Raw genomic sequence first — 21,675 nt, 5'->3', positions numbered from 1 at the left:
CAGAGTTCTCCACTACTAGTTCTCCACACATCGTGTGTAATTATTTATCCTGGAATCTTTGTTTTTTTATTTTTCCCCTCATTATTTTTCGGAAATCTGTGTTGGATTCTTTCTTTCCTGCTCTGTAACTAAGAATTAACATACATTAAGAGACTAACAAAACAGCAGATTATCTACACAAGTTAAGGATTTCTATACCATTGAAGACTTTTCTTCGATTCCTCGAGAGCTTGCGAATATTCTTGTAACAAATAACTATAGTCATGAGTAATATTCTTCTCCACATTCAGACATTATCTAGAAGCATCAAATTACATGCTTCAAAATATAGGAATCTATAGGTATCGAGATCAATACGAAATACATCGGATAAAAAACCTAAATCTTCAATCCAAATCTAAATATATCGGATAAAAAACCTTAATACAGTCTATATAAAGAAAAGATGGTTTAGAGAGAGTACTTAGCCCGAAGTCACAATGATTCCTTGCTTGTTGCGTGAGGTGATGCAGCAGGTGAGAGTCCCTTTGTGACCAATCTGATCAATTCGAGCTATCAGAGACAGGTAGCGATGAGATACATCTATAGATGAGATACAAAGAGAATGAGGATCAGATCTAGATCGAGATCGATCGATCAAATAGAGTGGGAGATGAGATCTATCGAGGGAGATGAGATCGAAAGAGAGATCGATCGGGAAAGAGACTGTGAGAGAGAGATGGAGAGGTCAAAATCGATCGATGGAGTGAAAAAGTGAGATCGATCGATAGAGTGAAAAAGCGAGATCGATCGATCGAGAGAGTGAAAAGACGAGGTCGATCAATCAAGATAGCGACTGTGAGAAAGCGATGGAGACGTCCATCGATCGATCGAGGGAGAGAGAGAGAGAAAAAAAGATAAAGGCCGAGGTTGACCGAGACAGAGACTTTGAAAGGTCGATCGATCGATGATTGTGAGAGAGGCAGAGAGAGAGGAACAGTAACAGAGAAAGGAAGAGAAACAATATCAGTGACAAAGGCAGTTGAGGAAGAGAAATAGTAAAGGTGAGAGTTCAAGTGATGAAAACCGAAAATCGAAAACGTGGTCCACAGGCCGCGGAGTTTTGGGCTTTAAAACTCGACGAGCCAGGCCCAACAAAATTTTTTATATAAATTTGAGATTTTCACGTAGTGTTCTTGGTTTCTTCTCTCACGATTTTGAGTTTCGGACTTACGAAACCAGGTGAGGTTTGTGCGGTAATGTTCTCTCTCTCTCTCAGGCTTAATGTTTTCTACATCCATTTGAGAATGATCTCTATCTATTTCTTGATTTTAAGCTACGTTTTGCTTGAATAATGGAGATTTCTAATGGTGAATAGATTGTCATTCCATAGATGTTGATTGTTCACTTCTTAACCTTTATTTATTTGCAGATCTCAAAGTTCCGTTACGGATTCTGCGATTCCAGTATTGATTTGAAGGTTCGCACATCGTTGGTTCTACTCATCTCTTGAGGCTCAGTAGATTGAGCTTGTTTGTTTGATCTAGTTGGATATCTTCTCGATTTCTTGGTATGATTGTAATGATCCTAACTGATTTTTTTTAGTTTTTGGAATGAATTATCTTCTTTAAGGAAATTTTATCAGCATCTGTGAAATTTACTGTTGATTTGAAATTATACATTTTTTTTTCGTTGATTTTGTTCTCTCACGGAGAATTCAAGTTCCTGCAAGTCTGGTTCAAGTGAGAAGTTTTGTGATTTTCTTATGTTAATGGCCCATTGAACATATTGTCTGATATAATTTTTTTTTTTCTCTTTTAAGGAGACAAAGGGACTTGTTTACACCAATGTAGCAAATTAAGAAACACATTGAGGGACAAAGCATGAAATTGTTTTTGGTATCTAAGATCATCATTATGTAAGAAATAATTAAGACAAGAGATCCACCTACCATCTACCAGCATAACATGAGTAGGATAGAGCTTAATCCTAACATAATCTATCTTAGAAACAATGTTAGTCAAACAGGATTTTAGATTCTGAAAATTAGTTTCTATAATCTGATTTTGACTATCCATAATTAGAATCAGGATTCATAATTAACAAGTAATTTTTTTTTTATCATTATGAAATGTAGGACGCACTGAAGACTTGCCAAAGAAATAAAATTTCAGCTCCAATATGATAGGATACACTTAGTAGAGTTGTTTGGATTTTGGCATTAGAAAGTTGAAAGTGGTTGAGAAGTCCATTATATTCATCTCCCTCTCCTCACATCCAACCTTGATCCATCTCCCACCAACTTCATTATATATACATAATTACATATAATTGTTCAAATTAAATTCTAATTAAAAACAATAATTAGAGAAGAATACTTTATTGAAATATTGTTAGATAGACCCAAAAGCATATTTGGCTCACATGCAGAGGGTTAGGGCCCACAACATACCTTTTGATGACCTTCATACAAGCAAAATGTGAATCTTAAATGAAGGTGTCAACTTTCTACCCAACTTCACCTAACTAATATTGTTTATTTAATTTCATTTGCTTTGGAAGTAAAACCCTATTCTGACAATATAAGCAAAATATTTTCTTCACCTTATATGCCATTGTGATCCGATGGGATCACCTTTGGTGCAGATCTGCAAGGCAATAGATTGGGTCATAAAATGGTGCCTCATTTCCAAACCTTGAATGGCATTTTTACCGTTCTTTGAAGCTTCCATTGTCGACAGTGTTCTAGGCCCATTGGACATGTTTCTTCCTTGTTCAGATCAGTCTTTGTTTCTTCTTTGTATCTCGAGTGACAACCCATACATATAAGGCTTCCTCTCTTTGTTTGGGTCTCCTGTCAATTGAAATGATGATGATAAAATTGACATTTCACTATAACAAATATAGCAATTAGGAACGGTTTATAACGGTTCCTAAGCCAGTATGAAACGGTTTGCAGACCGTCTCTAATCGAGGCGTCGTTAATGAGTTTAAACGATTGGGAGCGGTTGTATATTGCAGGATTTGGAACGGTTACAAACCGTTCCAGATCTCGGAATATGGAACGGCTTAACACCGTTCCAAATCTGAAAGCACTAGTACAAAACATAACACCTTAGACATCGATTTAAAATCCGATGTCTATAAGACTGATGTTCTATGTTTGAGACTTTAGACATCGGTTACAAATCGATGTCAAAAGTGATCATAAACCGATATGTAAACTTTTTAAAAGAAATTAATTAAAATTTTTTTTTTCTACGCCACTATTAACCGCGGTCAAAATAGACACAAATAGAGTACATTAAGGTTCTCTATCACATTCATTTATACACAAAAAGAGTTACAATTAATCATAATTTACAAAATGACAAAATAGAATCACCACCACCCCCCCAAAATAAGAAACCTACCCATCACTTCTTCCCTACATTACCATATATATGTTACAAGTTCCAAACACTCGTAAAGCTCTGTTTTGAAAGTTCAATAGCAGTCCACAAGAGTCCTTCCTGTGAAAAGTTTTCAAAACGACCAGAGATTAGGGGATAAAGCAAATGTTTATAAATAATTAATAATTCCTCTCTAAACTTTCATAAAATTTGGTTATAAAAGTATTGCTTTTTTTTTTTTTAAACTAAATTCTAAATCAAAAAGTAAATTTTATTCACCTGTTATACCAACAGAGGTATCAAAGATCTGTAAAAATTGCCACCACAGAAGAATTTAAAAAAAAAAACTTATAAATTAATTAGAAATGAAATTGAAACATGGAATCATCAAATGTTGAGGATTAGAGAAGAGAGAAGAAGAGTTGCCTCGGTTTGAGCATCAGTTAAGACTTGTCTTATGTATCCTCATTTAGATCTAGAGGTTTAAGATCGGCTGAAATGCCATTAACACTTACTCTTCTCCTTCTTCTTCTTCTTCTTCTTCTTATTATTATTATTATTATTAGCTTTGATATGAACATGAAACGAATTAATGCTATTGCTCATCACAATAATTGATAAGGCAAAGAACAAGACAACCATTAAAAAGTGTAAATTACTCTAACTTTAAATGCTCAAATATACCATTCGCTTCATGAATTATTAAAATCCCTAGAAATAATGTTTCAAATCCAATTCAATTTCCAAATCCTACCGCAAAATGATCCAAACCCAACCATTAACATAAACGAAAAAGTAAATTACCAATAAACAATTAAGTAAAAATAGTATAAAAAAATTGAAAAAAAAACCTTGTTAGGATCAATGGCATAGAGATGGAGAAGCTGAGCAACAATAATGTTCCCCATGTCATCATCAACGACTCCTCCACAACGTATTATTCTCTAGGAATTCAGCTCAATTAATAACCAAAAAACTACTAAAAAGAATTTCACGATTCATCCAAAAGAATTTAAGAAAATCTTACATGCTAAAATAGCTAACTAACAATACTCTGGAAGCACTCTTGTACCATAGGTGGCGGCCCTTGACCTCCTTGCACGTAAGAAGGGAAGAACAGTGAAGATGGAATTTGCCAATCATCCTTAAAAAACAATCAATTAAACAAATCAAACACTCCGCCAATAGGAAAGAAAAAAAAATCATTGAACAGTAAATCTTGCAAAAGAGCTGAGATAAAGTTAAAAAACCCTAAACCTTATAGACCAAATCCCTTGCCCAAAACTTCGTTCTTGTACCCAAACAAAGGCGCCATGTTTTGGAAGTGACCTTGATATTGGAGGTACGTTCACAATTGAACAATAACAAGGAAATCCACAAGGAGACATTAGGACTGCTAAAAGTGGAGGTTGTAGTGTGATGTCCGGGAAAACGGACATAAACGACTGTACCAATTTTGCAATTTTTTTGTAGTGTGATGTCCGGGAAAAAAAAAATACCACGAACACATGCTATCTCACCATAAAAGTTTAAATCTCACTATCCAGCTAGTAATAATAAATCAAGTTACTAAGGATACTATATAAGCTTTTGTTTGCCTGCTCAAAGAGAAGCATCCAATGGGGGAACTATTCTGGTATTCTATCCATGACTCATAGAGCCTCATGGAACAAGCCCCTATAATGGAAGAGATTGAGATCAAGAATAACCAAAAAGTAAGATCATTTTAGCTTGGTAAAAGATTTTATCCATCATTGTAAGTAGTCTAAAACAGCAAAAAAGTGAATAAGATATGTTGGTTTCAATAAGCATCCCCAATAATGGAAGAGATTGAGATCAAGAATAACAAAAAAAAGCATTGAAAAGCACTGACAAAAGGGCAAAATAGATATGATAATAAATTTAGTAAATGTTTACACTAAGAAAGATTAGAGGTCTAGATACAGGCAACCAACAACAATCCATCACATGTCTTTTAGATTGATATAAAATTCATTAATCAAAAGTAAACAAAACAAAAGGAATCGATGAGACCTAATGGCAAAAAAGAAAATAAAACTAAAAAATAAATAAAGCGGTGAATCCCTCATAAAACCTTACATGCTTTCCTTACAACTTCCTACCTGAAAATTAAGAGGCCGTTGAAATCATTAAAAGGTTTACACCAAAAGAAACTAAGGTCTAAAATGCAAATGATAACCTTGTGGTGCAAATACCCCTTCCCACTACAAGCATGAAACTCACATTTGTGAATAAACTAGCCCAACCAGATCCCTCACTACTGGGTAGATCAATCTGGTCTCATATATAAATCTATGATTCAAATTTGGAAAAAATATCAAGAACTCACAATTTTACAAAGTACATTTCTATAAAGTGAGATTATGTGTAGAAGAGATGTCATACCATTACACATTCCGTGGTCTTGAGAGAAATCATTTAAAGATTGAGAAATGCTTAAAAAGGTCAATGATTGTAAAGATCAAGAAAAATATTATTTTCAGTTTTCATCATGTGATGAGGAGCACCTTATTTGCGTCTCTAGGGTCAGATTCTCTTTTTGCCTTCTTGCGACGACATTCATAGTCCCTTATGAGTGTCAAAGCCTCCGGTGACCTAAAAAATGATGCATTCTCTAACTCCCATGTAGCATGCTCATAACCAAGACCAGTCCATTTCACAAATCACTCATAATAGCAATTCGAGGTATCACTACAATGCTCACTGAGGTACTCATCATGCTGCCTTGGAGACATTAACAATCTTCTACATGGCAGACGATGTGGCTTACTCCCCTCTAATTTCCAAAGTCAGGTCACATGCAAGTTGGGTGTATTTTAGGGAATAACAGAGCCTATGCTTTACATTGGTATGCTATTCAATATGTTTGAATGGCATGTGGAAGATCATTTCTTGTATAGGTAATAGTAGTCTCCATGGAGTTCCAACATCTATTCCTAATTTTTGTGTTCTTTGTGTTGAGAGTGCATTTCAACCTGGTAGTATAAATTATCCGCACTGTGGAGCTTCAAAAACTTTATACAGGATAAAACCTTTGGTTTATATTTTTTGATTTATGTTTTATCCTTAGTGGAAAGACCTTTGATTTATATTTTTTGATCTATGAGCTTATAAGGTTTATATTTTTCATGCTTTTAGACACCTTTTAAGTCCAAGCAATGGAAATTCATGGTTGCAAGCCCTTGGAAAATGCTTATCTGATTGATGAGTACCCATCAATCAGATGTGACTATGGATCATAAATAACACAACTTCATACCAAAAAAGAGTTTGTATAAATAAATAAGAAATACCCACTTGAATAAAACCCCTGGATTTTCATTAAAATTTTCGATTTTCATTAAAATTTTCAATTTTCATTAAATTTACAATAGACGAAAAGAAACTCCCAACATTGAGAACAGAAGCTAAATCAGTCCAATTTCATAAACGAAGTGCGACGTAGAAACAATTAAAAAAACACACACGCAGATTTGATTTGGTAAGTAGAGAAAAATTTATCCAAGTAAACTGAAAAAGGTGACAAGCTTGTACCGGTTATTAAGATCAATTTCAAGAGCTCTATTTATATATAGTTCAGCAAGATGTAGATGAGTGAACTATAGAAATTAGTCTGTGGTTTATTTTTGAAAATTCCTTGGTGGAAGCTGTCCTTTATAGTTTTCCCCTTATAAATTGAAATGAAATAACTATTTTTTATACCATAATTGAAGCAAAAAAGAAATGAAAATTAATAAAAGAAAACAAGATAATACACAGAACTAGCAAAAATACAAACAAATATACCGAAGAAATTGTTGTCTTAGATGATTCAAAGATCGATCCAGATGATGTTGGAGCATGCGTTGCTTGGGGTCGGAAAGAGAAATTAGAAAAATAATGTCTTCTCAAATGGTCCTCATCAGAATAATATCTTCTCAAATGGTCCTCATCATCATGACTTTTGTTCCAATCATTAGAAAAATATAAATTTGCAACTACGATCTCACAATCATTAGAAAAATATAAATTTCATAAATAAAAGGACAAGGTAGTTGTTGATCCATACCGAGTTTGCAGTACTCAGTAATGTGACACATGGAAAAAATGAAGTGCATGATTGACTAACACAGCATGATTCACATTGTGCAATATCCAACACTACGTCACAAACTATGAAAAACGACTTAATATAGCGAAAAAAATGACGGACTAAAGCCGTCATTTATAAATGACAGGTTTTATCAGTTGTTTAATCCTTAATGATGTTTATAATGGTCAATTATAAATAACTAATTTAATCCGTCATTAAATTAATAAAAGAGTCACTATTGCCGCACCAACTTTTACTAATGTTACACCGATTGGTGTGGCGTTAATAAAAATTTGGTGTCACTATTGCCGCACCAACTTTTACTAATATTACACTTATTAGTGTGGTGTTAATAAAAGTTGGGTGTTACTATTTGCCGCACTAAATTTTACTAATGCTACACCAATTGGTGTGGCGTGAATAAAAATTGGGTGCGACTATTTGCCGCACTAACTTTTACTAATGTTACACCGATTCCATCTTCTTCACTCAAAATGTACTATTTGCATCTTCTTCCTTAAAAATTCCTGAATCTCAAATCTGAAATAACAAATCACATTTAACCTATTTTTTTTCGATTTCTTCTCTCACCACGATTCTAGAGTTTGAGATTTTCGATTCCTTCTCTCACGATTCTAGGGTTTGGGAGAGAAGATCGATCTTCTCTCTGTCGATTTGGAGTTTCTGATTTTCACTCATAGATTTTTTACACGAGATCATAAAGCAACAAACATCTCTGTCGGATTTTCATTCTCATCGGAGTTTCAGATCTTCTTCAACCCATACGTTCCAGGTAGTTCTCTCTCTCTCTCTCTCTCTCACAGGCATAATATTTTCTACAGCCATTTGAGAACGATCTCTGTTTATTTCTTGAATTTAAGCTAAATTTTGCTTGAATAATGGAGATTTCTAATGGTGGATAGATTGTATTTGTTTAATCGTGTTCTTCTTGTTTTGTTGTAGATCATACATTGTTACTCTGTTTCTGTTAGAGATTATTTATTAGATAGATTGATGGATGATTACTTCAAAATGTTGGAGGTTGATTCGTTTATAACCACATATTTGATCTGCTTATGTCTTTCTGATGATCGTAGACTACCTATATGTATACTAATTTGGAAATTTTGAGCTAATTGGTGAATTGATTAGATCTTTGATGAATCTCCTTAATTTTCAATACAGAAAGATTTCTGGATTACACTTTGTTTAACTATATTTCTATTCGAGATTATTGGTTCTGTATTTCTGATTCGTTCTGTTTCATACATTTAGGTTTTTATGATTTTGGATTGATTTGTTTATATGTGTTTAGGTTTTTGAGATCTTTCACAGTTTATTTTTTCTTGTTAAATCTGTTAAGTTGTTGCTTAGTTGTAAAAATCTGTTCACTGAAGTATTTCTTTTTAGTTTCATCTGGCAGTCCCGAGCCAATGAGCACTTAGAAGTCAAATTATGCTTAGAAATGCAACAACTCCAGATGCTGAAAACTATGATCAGTTTATAGTTAAAAAAACATTTTCTAGAGTCGACTTTCGATCCTATGAATTGGTTTGAAAGTTAAAATGCTAGTGATTTGTGCTTAATTTCCTACTATGTTTACTACTAGATTTTATATGGGTTATTATGAAGTGAGGTATGGCAAATACTGTCTTTAGAAACTGAGTGGAATGAGCAATGCATTCATTTGTTTGATTGGAGTGTGAATCTCAATAATTTGATTTTTTATTGTCAAAATGTTCTTGGAGAAGCTTTGCCCATGCCTGAAGGACCTCAATTGCTTACACTTTTGGTTACATTGCTATGAAAATACTTTCAACGAACATAGCATCTGCCAAAGTCAGTTTGTATAGTTTGTTCATGAGTTGCTTGGATTATTTCCATTTTAAATAGAATTATATTTTCACAATCTAATAGTATATGCGTATGCAATTCATCACCAAGAAGAGGTAGAAGCTTATAGAGTTAGCAATCTTAGCTAGAAGGATCACTAGCCAATGGGATCAAAGTAGGATTCTTGTAAATTAGATCCCTTAACATCAATATATTGTTCTCACAAGATATATTGATAAAAAGAGGTGTTCAGTTTGAATGCAACTGTTAAAAAAAGAAAGATTTCTCTTTATCTTTTGGGTTTGTTTAGTTGCTAGACTTGGACTTGTATGTGCTTTGCTTGTAGAGAGTTCAAAGAATATAATTTGGGAACTTTCACTTTATTGTTATATGATAGAGGGATTCTTAAAGACTAGTATTACTTATTAAAGTTGGGTTTGAATGTACTTATTTCTTTCAATTGAGGCTTTCATCATAACACAGATACCACCCATGTGGGTTAGAGTTACAGAGAGAAGAAAAAAAAAATTTATTTCATCACTATGTGGGTCAGATCTACCTGAGATTTATCTTCCTTTGAGACATTGTGTGAATGTGGATTCCTAGATCTAGCGATGCATGTCAATTGTCATGAAAACAATACGAAATTAATTCAAAATTTACATGGTTTAACCATGAGAGGTGAGAGAGTTTCACTAAGTTTGAGAATAAAAACTCTAATCTAACTATGTTAGTCAAGAAGGCTTCCGGGTATGCCACATGGAAGGAAACCCATCTATAACTAGTCACCCCACATTGGGTATAACTAGCTATAACTGGTTTTTCGTCCACGTGATGCATCTAGAAGCCTTAGTGTGGCCAGGAACTTGACAACATTAGCCATGCTAGCTCTATACCTTTGAGAATGATTACATCCCTTTACTTATATAACTGTAGGTTTCTCAATCCAAAACTAACCTTTCTAAAATCCAAAATCCAAAATTTATCTTTACAAATAATGATTTTTTTGACTCCCCTATACTTTCCTGATGTGGCATGTGCTAGAATCATATATTTTTCCTCAAGATACACAATTGCACATATTTATGGGAATGTACAATTGTGTATCCCGAGTACACTGCTGCTGATGTGCGCATTGTGAGTCCAATTTCACACAACCTTTTTTATTTCTTCTCCCTTAACTTGGAATTGCCCTCCTATTTTTACATTGTTGCGTACTAGGCCTGTAGTTTGAAGGGAAATTTGTTACTTACACAATATTAGATGAGCATATTATTAGAGCTTTGTTTCTTTTTATAGTAACTTAATTATAGTTTACACATAAATATGGAAAACTACTACAACTGAAACTAATGCATTTTGGAAGTTTGGGAACTTACATTCTTGAGAGCATCTCCATAGTTTGATCGAAAATTTTCTGTCATAAAATATCAAGCAGCTTTCTTATTTTTTAAATTTTGGTTCCATCTACAGACTGATCAGAAGCTACATGTCTATGACATTTGTGGAGCATTTTTGAGCGTGTATGACAGGTAACATTCTGGTCTTGTTTCACTTGGTAATCACAGTCAAGTTCCTTGGCTTCTCTAAGGGCAACAAAAGACTAGCATATAGGGTTTCAAGTACTTCAGCTTTTGACCAGGTGTGTTATACCTCCTTGTCACCAGCAGGCTTTTGAGCCCAGTTTTAGAAGGATAAACTTTTGCAGCTAAAGAATGTGCGTGTTTTTCTGTTTTTCGCTTGTAGATTATGTAAATTGTTAGAAACTTATGGGGCAGCTATATGTTGACCAAAAATGTATTGTATAAGATCTATCCAACTGACTACATTTTTGCATGATGAGGATCTAGTTTGATTTTGAATGTGATTTTCAATGACCGCCGCCTGGCTGATCATTTTGGAGGAAAACTTCACCTGGGCTATATGCAAATTCGTGAGATATTAGCTGAGCTTCAGGTGAGATTTTTCATTTATTTTTCATGGAGTTGATAGATTAATCAGAACCCATCAGGGGGAACTAATAAAGAGCACATTCTCAAGTTCCCAAGTACATGGAAGATATTCTTCTTATGGTTATTTCAATTCAATCAATTCTCTTAAGAAGATCAGTTCATCTATGCAATTTAGATGTCACTGATACAACCAAACAAAGTAGCTGGGATCTGTATGTTATTTTAGCTGCTATTATTTTTGACTCCTTTCAAGTTGGAACTTTGAACTTGTTAACTATGTTACCGGTATAATGCTCCATATTCTTCCATAGAGACTGATAGTGGGGGAAGCTTATCGAATGTAATTTGTCATAGTTGTCCTCAACATCCGTATTCTGAAATAGGGTTTACATTGTCCTAGAATAGCTATTTAATATGGTAAATAGCTCGCAGTCTCTGAAATAATTCTCCACATGTCCCTTTTCTTTTTTTTTTTGTGTGTTTGTGTGGAACATTTGCATTTTTGGATGCAAATTTTTCATGGCATAAGAAATTCATGCTTTGTGGAAAAACTAAAAAATCATGGAACAAGCACATGCCAGTGACCCAAAAAATTCAAAAAAAAGGTGTCATTCATGATATGGTGTAAGTTTTTCTTGAGAATTGTAACACCTCTTGTTTACCTTTCCCTGTCTCATCCTCTATCTTCTACTCATCACACCCACCTTTTTATTAATTTTTTGTTGTTCTTGTGGGGATGGTTTCTGATGTATGACAACCTACTAACCCAGATTTGTTCGATTCAAAGGTTTGTTCTACTTTGGAAAAGGTGGTGGAAAGATTAATTAGGTGGTGACAAAGAAATTTTTTTTTTATGGCAAAGGTATTCAGGGAAAAAGATTTCAGAAAGCATAAATATCATTTTTTTCCCATTAAATTCAACCAAGGTTATGTTTGTTTTGAATGAATTTATTGTTCCTATTTATTTGGGCTATAAACATATTTTGTATAATCTCCAAAATTTTGTCGATTTTTTTACGAAACTTTTCCAAATTTATTTGAATTAACATAATTGAAAGCCCGTCAAATAATTACCGAATCCAAACTTTGTTGCTATGCCTGTAGTATACAAAAAAAAAAAAAAACACATTATGGAAGCCTCTCAATTGATATTTTCATGCTCTTTATTTTTGTTTTCTATGCACCTGTATTTATTTCTTCCATTATACATGGTTTTTTGGACTTATTTGTTGAACTTTTGTATTTTTGCGCCTTATCAGGCAAGTTTTATACCATCACCAAAGTTTGTACTGTTGTAAAATTAAAGACCCCTCAAATCATTTCTTCCCGTACAAATCATTTTCTCATGTTACATTCTTGTCTATCCCTTATTTCTGTTTTTCTTGATTTGCATACAACTTATTTGTTACAGTATTTATTTTTATTTTTTCTGCTAAATAAATTCTGATTTGTACTGGATATTTGCTGCAGGTTAGATCTACTATACTGGACACATGGCTTCCAGAACAGGTTGCATTTATTCAATGTAAGATCAGGGATTATTTCTCATGAATTCAATTACTTTTTCTTTTTTGTTTTCTTATAAGTCTTGGACTTGCTTTGTTTTATTTTTTTTGCCTATAAAAAAGACAACAAAAACAAACAATCTGACTTAAGATTAAGAACGACCTGCTTCATGTTAATTGGATTCTGGTTACATGCAGCAATGGGAATTGGCAAGTCAAATAGCTACTGGGAAGCAGAGCTACCCCCAAATTACGATAAAGTCGGGATTGAGAACTTCATCCGTGCCAAGTATATTCCTTGAATCTTAACCATCTTGTGAGCATATGTGTGTGTTAACCTGATTTTCTATCCTTGATTTTCATCATTCTTAAATGAGTTTCTAAGTTCCTATCCTTGTAGTAGATGCACGACTATTGTGTACCAACAGTTATGGTTCTTCTACACATGAAAATATGAATGTTATGTTTATGAATTATATATCACCAAGATTTTTTGTCATTATTTTCGGCCCAAAGATTTCTTGAAGGCACAATTCTAGTTACACTTATTTGACTTTCTTCCTTGGGGACTTACCCCAGTACCTAACTCCCCCACCTGAAAAAAAAGGTACAGAATTTTTTAAAATAAGTGTGAGGTCACATCTTTCAATAAAAAGGAAACCAATGCTGATGTCAGCTCATCATAAAACCTGCTCATATATTTGTTTGGGTGAGAATGCAAATATCAACTCACCATTGAAACTTGTTTTGCCTAGTCTGTTGCATGGCTTCATGCATGTGTGCTAGTTATTAATGCTCTTTATTTAGCTGTTGGCTCCTGAAGAATGAAATATAATCTTTATAGAAGTCTTTTTGGTTAACAATACATAAACCACTGTTTAGGGGACTGGTCTAGACCTGACGATTTTGTGTTTAGATGCACATATTTGCCATTTTGGTTTGTTTTTCGTGATCTGTGTAGCTGACCCTATATTTGGGACAAGGATTTCTTGTTGGTGATGTTTTCATAATCTGTATAATGACAGAAAAAATTCCCAATAACAATGAGGAAGATTGAGCTGCCAGGGCCAGAGCATGGGCATCAGCTAAAGTTACCATGGAAAATCAGCATCTGCAATCACAAATTACACATATTGGCAGACCCGAAGAGCACAGTCACATTTATCATGATCAGTATCTACATGTTGCTGATCCTCCTTATACAGATACTATGTCAAGTTAAGTGAAGTGAAGTTGGTAGAAGTTATTTTTTGAGAAACTATTTTAAACATTGGGATGTGGATTAAAATTGACACCATGAAAACGGGGCATGTTGGATTATGATTGCACATGTAAAATTTGAAGGAAAATCATTTCCATTTGAAAAATGTAAATTTTTATTTTTTTGGTGTATTTATTTATTTTGTTAGATTTCAATTTTTTGTTCAATGAAAATTGTTATTTTGTTTTCAGGTACAAAATATAAAAAATGACAAACAATGATGGTTAAATAAAAAAAAAGTTTGACAAAAAAACGACGGGTTTAAGCCGTCGTTTATATCTACTAATTAAATTTAAATTCGACAAAAAAAAATGACAGGTTTGGGCCGTCGTTTTTTTTTTTTTGACAAACCATGACTGTCATTTTTTTCAACACTTTGTTGACATGTGCCAACCGTCATTCACTAAAAACGACATCGTTATTTACAACTGCTCTTGCGACGGTGGGGGCAGTCATTTTTCTTTTAAAACGATGGCTTTGGCCCATCGTTTTTTGTAAAATATGACGTAGTAACAAACTAAGAGATCCATCTTTCTTCTACCCATTTCCCGTGATATTTGTGGCCAAAGTCTTGTTGGGCGAGGGTAATTGAAGCAAATCATCTGCATTTTCATACAAGTTGTTGAGGACACCCTAGTTGTGGCATATTAAGGTTGGAGACAATGAAGAGGTGGCTTCGGAAGTACTTAGTATGTACAACTAATCCTCAACTTTAAGAACAAGAGGATGGGATCTGGAGGGCAAACTGGTGAAAATACCATGAAAAAGTTTTTGGGTGTGGAGGAAGCCATCTACACCATGGTACTAAGGAGGCCAAACAATACAATTGATGAGTACCAAGTCAATTTTGCAGATAGATTTCTAAGTTACCTCATATTTGGCACCAAATGTATGGAGGAGTAAAGGAGACATGAGAAATCTTACCCTCCTAACTACATTGATCTATCATCAATTGTCTGCATAATAATATACATAATTAAGGCCCGAAGTACACTCTAAATGCAAATTACTCCAATTATCAATTAAACCCAACTAAAACTACGTAGAACAATCGTAATACACAAGAATTAGAAGTTTTGTCGTTCTGACCTCTCTTTCAGCTTGAATATCCTTGATATTGATACATAGTGCATTACTTGGATCTACATTAGCATACTCTTCGCCACAATTTTTCTTTGTCGACTGGAAACAGAGCATATAAATGTATACTTTTCTCATAATTAATTTTACTTGTTTGAACTATCAACCTTGATAATGTATGGATATAGTGAGAGTAAGAAATTGATTCACCTCGTAAAGTTCATTGGAGATAAGCCCCATACCATAAGCAAATGGGACTCTTGAGTTTCCTTCAAAGTTTGCATCTATTACAGGGTTGCCGAGCACATATGCCTGGAACAAATTTGGATACAACAATTTAGAATGTTAAGTGTCCTTTCCTATTCCTTGAACATTGTAAAGTCAAATCCTATTCTTGCCAACAGTATACCTCATTCCCCATCTCACAAATAGAACCAATTTTAATTTTGAGATGTTTACCATATCCAATTTCCAGTCACCACTACTCTAATGATATGACTCATTCCCCATCTCATGTTCAAAACCCAATTTAAGTTTGGAATGCCACCCAACGGTCTATGAAGAGAACAAGACAATCCAAAAAAAAATTCCTATGGTTTGTTTATACAGTTATATTGTAGTCCTGACTGGACATAAACTAGTATAAAAATTGCACGCCATCAACTCAAAATTCCAGAACCATTAATAATAATAAAAATTGAAGAATGTTTTTTGAAAAGCCTCACCATTGATGGTCTGAGAAGAAAATTCTTGATCTACAACATTTTGGAAAAAAAAATATAAAACAAGATCGGTAGTGGTGTATTGTATGTGATACATAGATTATTGTGGCACAATCATATAGAAATGTAGAAAGCAATAAAGGAACCAACAACAATGAAGAAAATGCTTCAAAATCGACATAATAATGTAGAAACCTATCTCCTTCTTGAAATGAAAATAAATAAGATTTTGTGAGGATTGAAAAGCTACCTGATCTCCTACTCGAACTTTAGGGTTTGTTCCTTGAGACAAAAATCAGAGTGAAGTTTGTGAGAAATCCTTAATCAAAGCTTTAGGGTTCGTTCATGATCTCTTTCTCAAGACTCTTTCTCAAAATCGAAATCGAATGACCAAGGTTTGCTCTCGATCTCCTTCTAAAGACACCTTCTCGAAATTGAAATCGAAATCAAATGAGTTCAGGTTTTGTCTCTCGAAATCCAAATTGAATGAGCTTTAATGTTCATTCCTGATATCCTTCTCTCGACTCCTCTCCTTAGAAATCGAATGAATGTTAGGTTTCGTCCAGTTCGTTTCGAAAGAATAAGTCGTTCAATTGCGATTTTTCAATTTTAAAACCATGATTAGAAACGGTTGCAAAGGTAAAACGGTTTAATATCATTTTTAAATAGAAACGGCTTAATACCGTTTTAACCCTTTGTTCCTATTTCGCCTTTTTTTGTAGTGTTTACAGATGCTCCAACGTAATTAATTTCCATCAACCAAACAATTAGCTATTTCGAATACTTGTTCGGACATTTTAATCTTATCAAATATATCACAGTCCCTCTATAGTGACTAGTGATCAAAGTCATCAGAAAAGATTTTCAAAACGGTGTCCTCTACATATAAAACCTACAATACTGTTCCTTGTACCACTGCTGCTGAGCAGAATTCAAGAATCATGCAAATGAAGCCATGGGACTCCTCCATCTCACCAATGAGATTAATGTGTGTTTTCGAATTGGTTCTCTAAGCAAGCCGTAACAAATTAGTTGAACAAGTTATCATCAAGAGATCAATTTTTTAAAAAATAAACTATAGACAATTACTTTGGGAAATAATGCAAGATCAAGCTTGTAGTAGAAGAAGTGTCAGCACACCAAGGGAGTTAAGCAATTGAATCCTTAGAAAATGGAGTAACATATGTAAGGTGATCGACATTTTACATATATTAAAGCAAGTATAAAAAATGGTTGACAATCTAAGATCAACTTTACAAATTGTTAAAGAGGATTGACTTTTCAAAACCAAACTGAGTAACAGCATCCTGTGCTTCCATTTCAAGGTGAAAATAAAGGAAATCGATTCTTCCCAAAGTAAAGAGAACCAGCTTAATCCTAACATAATCTATTTTAGAAACAATGTAAGCCACTCAGGATTTTAGATTCTGAAAATCGGTTTCTATAATCTGATTTTGACTATCCATAATTAGAATCATGGTCTGCAAAATCAATACGTAGTGAAACAGTTAATTCGTAGCATGGTTCATTACTTGCTTGTAGTATTCAACTAATCATGCAGCCAATATACTTGTGATTCCAGTAGTTAAATTTGTGGAATTGTCTTCTTTCGCTTCGGAAAACTTACTATAGCATTCAAATTAACCGAAATGTGAAAATCTAATACAATTGCTTGAGAAATTATGTCTCAGCACAAGAATCATCATATCCCTGATTAAGAGTTATTTGATTCATATAGTAATCTTCTAATCATCACAAAATGATCATTTCCTATATATGTAACACACTTTATAGGATATGAACATTTAATGTAATAAGCAATTAAAGAGACCTTAATTACAATAAACCAATGCATGTACATTCCTCGCAAATATTTGGATGGATGTTTGAATGGTTTGGATTTTGAATTGATAGGCATTAAAGTTGGTGTGAATCATGTTTTCAGTGCATGGTTACTGTGGGGGAAAATTCTTGAGCACGGACACGTGGCTCAAATAAGGGCCAAGGATTAATGATTTTAAGGTCGGACGAACCGCGACACATGCTCGGTTTATTAACCCCGACGAATGCATGGATTCTAAGCTCGGAACTAAGCCATCAGCCGGTGGAGTGGCCCAGGCAACAGCCTCATAGGTCGGTAGGACAGATCTAACAGATGTGCCAGTGATAGACAGTCAGTCCTGACAAACCCACGTCATGTCAAACCAACTCTGATTTTCTCAGAAATGATGGGGCAGTTGCAACAACTCCTGCAGCTGACATGTCAGGGAGTAAGCTAACTACCCCAGGTCACCTCAGAGGGTGACGCAGAGAAGGATCAAGTTTAACGCCTATATAAGGAAGAGAACTATGAGTAAAAGAGGTTCGAGTTCTTCTTCTCTTAAAAATTACACTGATCAATTTGTCTAACTTGATCGTCGGAGTGGGTTGATTTGCAGGTCCTCCCGAGCTGAAAGAGAAGGAAAGTGTAGAGCCATTTCGTGCATCTACAGTTACACAGGATCATTGCTTTGCATATTTTGAAGCCCCTTTGATAGGTTGGTCACTCACAAATATTTACTGTACATTGGCATGCTGTATTGTGGTTCATAATGGACGATGTACCTGATTTCCACCACATAGTTTCTCTTTACTTATATGCAAAAGATTGGTTAACTCCTTAGGGGACAATGAGATACAAAACAATTTAGAGTTTCTTAGTTTATTATTAAGAGAATAAAAAAATTAGACAATTGGAAAAATGAAAGTGACATTTAAATATGAAGTACTACAAATGAAAGTGACAGAATGGCTGATTTTTTTTTAGTATTGTTTTTAACTATTGGAATTAATTGAAGGTGGGAATTTTTTGAATACTTAGAAGATGTATTCGAAGCCCGTACCTCCAAATAAGACATAGATGACTGCACCAAGGCTTTCCATTGAATACTTGGAAGGAATCAATTCATTTTTTGATTTCATAAAAGCTAATACACATAAATTAGAGGATGATGATTGATATTGTTACCCTTGTTTGAAGTGTCGTAATCTTGTTGGGGGGAAGAAAACGATTAGTGATATTCGTACTCATTTGATTTGTGATGGTATCGATATATCTTACACTATATGGATCCATCATGGCGAAACTCATCCTAGAAGTTGTGTAAACATTGGGGACGATACACCTATTAGTGATCATATTGAAGATGTAGTCCCGAACATGGTTGACATGGTAAATGATGCTCAAGCTTATATGGGATCCAGTACATCTACATATATGGATGAAATTAATGATGTAGATGATGTTGAAGTTGAAGATGATTATTCAGAGAATATTCAGTACGAGAAGTTAATGGAAGAAGCGATACAACCCTTATATCCATCGTGTCAAATTGATGATACAAAATTATTGGTGACAATTGAATTATTGAGTATGAAGGTTAGACATCAATGGTCTAATAGGAGTTTCACAGAATTGTTGTAACTAATCAAAAGAATTCTACCAAAGGAGAACACTTTACCTGATAGAACATTCACTACTAAGAAGATGATCAAGTCTTTGTGTATGAAGCACGAGATTATTCATGCATGTCGTAATGATTGCATACTATACTGAGAGAAAATGAAAATAAAGACAATTGTCCTATGTGTGATGAAAGTAGAAGGAATTATGGTCCACAGGAATTATAACGTATGACTCTTACACTAAGAGTAGGTTCACCATGAAAGCAATTTTATTGTGGACCATACACGATTTTTCAGCATATGGTCATTTGTCAGGTTGTAGGACTACAGGAAAATATGGTTGTCCTGTATGTAGTGAAAAAACATAATCAATATGGTTAAAACATGGGAAAACGTTTGCTTACATGGGACATAGAATATTTTTATCAGATTCAAGACATCCATTCAGAAGTCAAAAATCACAATTTAATGGGCATGAAGAACATGGGAAACATCATCTACGTTTGAGTGGTGCTGAAGTATTAAAGAAAATGAAAACCATTTAGACTAACTTCGGAAAGGTAAAAGACAATAGAAAGAAAAGGTCTGCGAATCAGAATGAATCTATTGCATGGTTAAAGAGATCGATTATTTTTGAATTGTCGTATTGGAAGGTGCGTTAGGATTATCTTTCTAAACATTAATATAATCTGGTATATATTAATTCACTCATGTTAACATATGTTTTGTCAATCTATAGGATTTACCTATTCGTCACAATTTGGATGTAATGCATGTGGAAAAAAATGTGACAGAAAATCTCTTAGCAACAATTATGAATACAAAGAATAAGATGAAGGACGGTCTTCAAACTCATCAAAACCTAAAGGCTATGAAAATAAAGAAAACGTTGTGGCCTGTAGAGATGAATGGCAAGTTGACTTATCCAGAAACTCCTTTCTTATTGTCTCAATTGGAAAAAGAATTGATTTGTACAACTTTGTATCATTTTAAGGTTCCTATTGGATATAGTGCAAATTGGAAACATAATGTGAGTTTAGAGGACAACAAATTCAAGAACCTAACATGATTATCACATCCTCATGCAATAATTGTTACAAGAGTTATTGATGCATGCATTCAAGGGTCATAAGCCATTGCGGGCTACTATTCAACAACTATCAATATTTTTCAATGTCTTATGTTCTAGATTATTAATTGTGTGGAACTTTCGAAGATAAAAGATCAAATTATGAAAATACTATGTGTATTTGAAAACTACTTTCCTCCTTCTTTTTTTGTTTCCATGACACACCTTATTGTGCACTTAGCAGAGGAGGCGCAAGTTTACGGACCCGTCAGATATCAATGGATGTATCCTTTTGAACGGTAAATAAAATTTTAAATTAATGAGTTTATTTTTATAATTAAATTTTGCGTCAATCTAATATATGATTCATGCATTAGGAAGATGAAAACATATAAGCGATATGTGGTGAATCAGACATATCCAGAAGGATGTATTACAGAATATTACCTTATGGATGAATCAATGATGTATGTGAATTACATATTCAATGGAGAAAGAAGAAGCCATATGAAAGCGAGGGATACGTTCATGGATGTTGATGGTGAATGTACTTATCCTATTGATAAAAAAGGGAAGGTCTTTCTTTTGGAAAATGTACAGTACCAGCAAGTGCTCAAATGGGTACTACGTCAATCAATTGAAAATGTCGAGTAGGAAAAGTAAGGAAAATTTTTATTTTACTATATACTTGTTTTGTTATGATGGTTTATAGTTTATAATGTATGAATGTTGCATTTATATGCAGAAATTACACTACCTACTTTTAAAGCCACATATCTAGTTGTCAAACTCAAAGAGGTAATTCAAGAATAGAAAAGTCAATGGATTACATACCTTGACTTAGACAACAATTACAGAATGAGGAGAATTCTACCTTAAAAAGGCTTGTTGATGGTCCAAAATTTGAAGTCATTTCATATAGTTCATACAAGGTAAATGGGTATGTATTTTGTACAGCGGATTAAGAAATGAATAAAACAACACAGAACAGCGGGGTCTCTATGAAGGCTGTGACTAGCTTCAGGTCAAGCGTCAGGGATAAGAACGTTGTTAATAAAGAAGTTAATTACTATGGAATTGTCAAACAAATCTTAGAGTTGGATTATCATGATTTTAGAATACCAGTATTTTATTGTGATTGGGTTCGTATAAAAGACACAAACAGATATATAGTTGATCTAGAAACGAACTTGATTTATGTTAATTTAGGGAAGTTACAGAGAACTACAAGGGAAGTTGATGAGCCATTTATTCTTGCTTCTCAAGTAATTCAAGTATTTTATTGCAAAGATTGTAGTCGGCCTACAAAAGATTGGATCGAGATGTTGATTCTTATGAAGATCCC

At 33.9% G+C, this 21,675-nt stretch overlaps 1 protein-coding gene and 2 long non-coding RNA genes across 20 annotated transcripts; 1 reads left to right on the top strand and 2 right to left on the bottom strand.

Moving 5' to 3' along the window:
- Positions 1-105: 105 nt before the first annotated feature.
- Positions 106-1,050, bottom strand: LOC147382749 (uncharacterized). Its single transcript, XR_015173575.1, has 2 exons — positions 464-1,050; positions 106-278 (listed from the first exon to the last, which is right to left on the bottom strand). It is a non-coding gene; the product is annotated as an uncharacterized LOC147382749 (long non-coding RNA).
- Positions 1,051-7,943: 6,893 nt separating this feature from the next.
- LOC147382748 (ADP-ribosylation factor GTPase-activating protein AGD5-like) lies at positions 7,944-14,146 on the top strand. 18 transcript variants are annotated; one of them, XR_015173705.1, is made up of 7 exons: positions 7,946-8,257; positions 10,771-11,014; positions 11,148-11,253; positions 12,037-12,111; positions 12,720-12,774; positions 12,953-13,043; positions 13,780-14,146. XR_015173705.1 is itself a non-coding variant. In XM_086428686.1 (5 exons), exons 2-4 carry the CDS (start codon positions 10,823-10,825, stop codon positions 13,054-13,056), a joined length of 276 nt encoding a protein of 91 aa, XP_086284812.1. In that variant the 5' UTR covers positions 7,946-8,257; positions 10,771-10,822; the 3' UTR covers positions 13,057-13,070; positions 13,780-14,146. The 18 variants fall into 18 exon arrangements, 2 of the variants coding, with proteins under 2 accessions (XP_086284812.1, XP_086284811.1); XR_015173707.1 differs by lacking the exon at positions 12,037-12,111 and having other exon boundaries at positions 7,947-8,257; positions 10,771-10,829; positions 10,968-11,014; XR_015173708.1 differs by lacking the exon at positions 12,037-12,111 and having other exon boundaries at positions 7,947-8,257; positions 10,771-10,829; positions 10,940-11,014.
- Positions 14,147-14,762: 616 nt separating this feature from the next.
- Positions 14,763-16,377, bottom strand: LOC147382747 (uncharacterized). The gene is made up of 4 exons (XR_015173182.1): positions 16,068-16,377; positions 15,306-15,407; positions 15,105-15,197; positions 14,763-14,971 (listed from the first exon to the last, which is right to left on the bottom strand). It is a non-coding gene; the product is annotated as an uncharacterized LOC147382747 (long non-coding RNA).
- Positions 16,378-21,675: the final 5,298 nt, after the last annotated feature.

The sequence above is a fragment of the Akebia trifoliata genome, chromosome 16 (genome assembly GCF_017979445.1).
Source record: "Akebia trifoliata isolate Shusen 1 chromosome 16, ASM1797944v1, whole genome shotgun sequence".
NCBI classification, from domain to species: domain Eukaryota; kingdom Viridiplantae; phylum Streptophyta; class Magnoliopsida; order Ranunculales; family Lardizabalaceae; genus Akebia; species Akebia trifoliata.
Note: the sequence above shows the minus strand (reverse complement) of the source record. Positions and strands in the feature narration are given on the sequence as shown.